The 4,010-nt window shown below is 36.6% G+C and overlaps 1 protein-coding gene across 3 annotated transcripts in view; it reads left to right on the top strand.

Moving 5' to 3' along the window:
- The window catches only part of LOC106877749 (beta-1,3-galactosyltransferase 1), an 84,749-nt gene extending 80,966 nt beyond the window's left edge, over positions 1 to 3,783 (top strand). For all 3 annotated transcript variants that reach the window (XM_052978555.1, XM_052978550.1, XM_014926758.2), the window contains one exon: positions 1,893 to 3,783. In XM_052978555.1, coding sequence (XP_052834515.1) covers positions 1,936 to 3,150 — 1,215 coding nt within the window. In that variant the 5' untranslated portion in view covers positions 1,893 to 1,935 and the 3' untranslated portion in view covers positions 3,151 to 3,783. The remainder of the gene's footprint in view (positions 1 to 1,892) is intronic.
- The last annotated feature ends 227 nt before the right edge of the window (positions 3,784 to 4,010 follow it).

Here is a 4,010-nt window from a genome sequence, read left to right as displayed (position 1 = left end):
TATATATATATATATATATATATATATATATATATATATATATGTATAAAACAATAACAAAAAATGCGGAGGTGGTACTTCGTCAACCCTTTTTTTAGTTTTACTGTTGGTCATATAATATAAATGATTGACCCCCACGTGTTTCTGCTCCCCAGAGTGTTTCCAGTTTTCAGACCCTTTCTGTCGCTACCCCTCAGCTTTATTGCAGTAACGCAGGAAACATACCATAGTATGCTGTGCCCCTTCATTCAAAAAGAGTGGCTTGAATCGAAAACCAAACTTGTCGAAAGATTCAGGTGCATGGTGGACAGTGCTGAGTTACTTGTACAACTCGTAGTTCTGTTGCACATGTTCTGTGCAACAGGACTACGTGTCGGTCAATCTAACCAACTAATTCTGCTGTATGACTGACTGTAAAATTGAGAACAAAAAAATTGACGATGCACCAACCTCCGCATTGTTTATAATTGTCTGAAATTTACATCTTTATATTATTCATAATCCAGCGAATCGAAACTGGAGGATTACATCGGGATTACTCATGCTAAGCGATCACTGGTGTTTAATAGTAAATGATACGGTTAGACGCAACATGAAATCTGACTAAGAGCCACTACGGTACACAACTCCACAATCTATTCATATTAAACATATGTGTGTGCGTGTGTGTGTGTTAGTGTGTGTGTGTTAGTGTGTGTGTGTGTGTGTGTGTGTGTGTGTGTGTGTGTGCGTGCGTGCACACACGCAGAAGCCGTACTAGTTCCATAACACGCCAACAGACGGCAGTACACGATTCTATGCGTGAGTGAGAGTTAGCAATCACCTTCCCGCTAAAGTATATCGAGTTTCATCGCTCTTTTTACTTCCCGAGTTGTGACATTTGTGGTTTTTGTGATCACGTGTATGTTGTCGTCTACGATTATATCATGGACAGGAAGTTGGAACAAAGAGCCAACGTGAAAGTTTTAGTTAAATTCGGTACGTCTGCTACAAAGACATTGAGCAATGGGTCGCTAAATTTACCGTGACGAGTCATTGTGTCGTACGTAATGTCTCGTGCGGCACTGACGCTTTAGAAGTGGAAGAACATTCCTGGAAGACGATGAGCAATATGGAAGACCAGACACGAGCGTCGCTCCCGGAAATGTGGTATTGTGTTTCGAGAATTTCTCTCCCAGTATCAGACTGTCAATCGAGAATTCTATGTTGGCATTTGGAAGCGTTATAGAGAGGACATTGGGCAGAAGCGAACGGATCCGTGGAGCGTGAAGAACCCGTCTTTTCACTGCGACAATTCACCCTGTCACGAGTTCTTCTCCGTCGTGAGTTTCTCGCAAAAAACAAAACGTATCGATTCCGCTATTCCTTATTCACCAGATGTAGCACTTTGCAGATTTCCATCACTTCCCCACGATAAAAATGCAGCTCAAAGGTTGCCATTTTAACACCGTTGTCGTGATCCAGACTGAATCGCAGCAGGCTCTCGATTCACTTACGGAAAACAAGGACGAATTCCAAAAGTGGCAGGAACGCTGGGGTCAGTGTGATTATTTAGAAGTCGACTACTTCGAAGGAGATGATGTTAAAAGTTACGTAAATAATATATTTTTTATGAAATTTAACTAGTGTGGAAAATTGTTGATACCACCTCGTATAAACATATCTAATTTTACTTTCCTTAAACAAGAATATGATTGACATCGACTTTGGAGATTTGGCCAGTTTAACAAATATATATGTATGCGTGCGTGTATCTATGCGTGCGTGTATGTATGCATGTATGGTTTCATCTATGTACCTATACGTATATATACAAGTATATATCTATTTATACGTACACCCGAAAATATTGATTTACTTTTTTCTCTAATATTCTTATTTCGTTATTACAGATCAGGCTGGAATTTGAAGTGAATCTTTCTAAAAACGGCCGCAATGTTGCTGTGCAGACGCAAAATAAACCGCACATTCTCCAGGTTTCTCATCTTCCTGGCATTTTTTATACTTTTCGTTCAAATTCATCTGTCTTCTAGGACGAAACAAGTTATGAAACCGGCAATGTTTTCCTGGTTCTCGTGGAAGGATCTGCAGGAGTTTGAAAGGAACAATGTGAAGAATAATACAATAGGTAACAAGAGCACAATGAATATAAATATTAATAAGAAAAGCAAAGATAATTCATCAGTACATGTTTTATCGCTAAGAGTACATGGTGGTTTACAGTCAAAACAAAATGAAATTATGAAAGTTCGAAATTCACTTCGGAACAGCTCATCATTGTCGTTGTTGTCAGAAGAAGAGCTGCCTTATTACTCACGTCACATCATTAACCCATCTTTACAATGTGCCCCCGATGATTTTATGATTGTTTATATTCACACAGCACCAACGAACATTAAGCGACGAAGTGCAATACGAAAAACATGGGGCGACAAAAAACTGTTGGGCAAATTGAAAATCAAGTTATTATTTGTGATGGGTGTCGTCAAAAACCGTCACGTTATGGATATGGTCAAATTAGAATCTGACCGTTATAATGACATATTACAGAGTGAATTCAACGACACATATCGAAACTTAAATTCCAAAGCAATGGTAGCGTTGCGCTGGATCGCAACAAACTGCCACAATATCTCATATATAATGAAAACAGATGATGATATATTAGTCGATATTTTTCAAGTGGTAAAACATTTGAGATATCTACAACAGTACAAGTATGCTCGGGAAAAACTTATATTGTGTAATGTATGGAATTCTATGCAAATCATTAGAGACAAAAATAGTAAGTGGTATGTTTCACGTGAAGAATATCCTAATAACACTTATGAAGTTTATTGCTCGGGATCTGCTTATATCTTCAGCCCTGACATGCCCGTCCGTTTACTCAAAATTTCGTTAAAAGTTCCGCGCTTTTGGATAGATGATGTTTATGTAACTGGTATGCTAGTCAATGCACTAGGTATAAAACATACTAATTATGATTCGGCCTATAATTTTCTTGTTAGTTCATTGGATGATATTTCGAAGGATAACAAAAGAACGACTGTTATTTACCATATACCTAATACCGAAATTTTTTACAAACTGTGGAACATATTAAATGAACGCATGAATCATTCCGGTGCAACGAGAAATATTTTGAAATAAGAGAACTTCTGGATATCGTTAATAATTTTTATTTTATATATGCCTCGTCCGATACAATCATTTATTAAAATAAGGCCTGAAAAGTTGTGGTTGAGTGTTTGTGGATTTTATCGATCCCAGTGCTTAGCTGTTACTTATTTCATCGTCTCTGAGAAGAAGGTAAGTAAAGTAGACCATGGCAGAGTGTCAACGCTGAACGTAAAGACGGACAAAATGCCGCGTTAACGATTTTACTTGGTCACCCATTTCACATAAACTTGTTAATAATAATTTTAATATAATAATGATGAAAGAGGGTACATGGCAAATGTAAGAAAAGGTAACGTCATTGATTAAGATAATATATAAAATTTGAAGCTAACAACGGAATTATTAATGAAAATATACGAAGAATATATACTTTTCGTTTCGGCATAATACCTACAGAGAAATTCCAATAATCGTCTAACCATTTTAGCTAATTCGGCTGTTTAGGTTAATTTTCCTCCTCTTTTAATATTATTGCACAACGACTATGATGTTGCATACACCAGTTGTTGATTAAAACGAATTTACTTGTTGAAAATATATTCGCGCTGATATGTTTGGTCGAGAAAATAAAGTTACATGTAAACATGTGTTTGTCAATCCCAACACTTCTATCATTTTCCTAATTTGAAAACAATTGAGATTATTTAAAGGGCACAATGCATATATGTAAGTGCTAGTAAAACTTTGATATGTTGAGGAATACTTAGACATATTCTTCAGAGGCAAACCACATACCATAACAACTAAAAAAAAAAAAAAAGTTCTAAACTCCTCCTCGCACAAAACTTTCCATAAACCCAATGAGAAACTCATATATATATATATATATA

This window comes from Octopus bimaculoides, chromosome 1 (genome assembly GCF_001194135.2).
Source record: "Octopus bimaculoides isolate UCB-OBI-ISO-001 chromosome 1, ASM119413v2, whole genome shotgun sequence".
Classification (NCBI taxonomy): Eukaryota; Metazoa; Mollusca; class Cephalopoda; order Octopoda; family Octopodidae; genus Octopus; species Octopus bimaculoides.
Note: the sequence above shows the minus strand (reverse complement) of the source record. Positions and strands in the feature narration are given on the sequence as shown.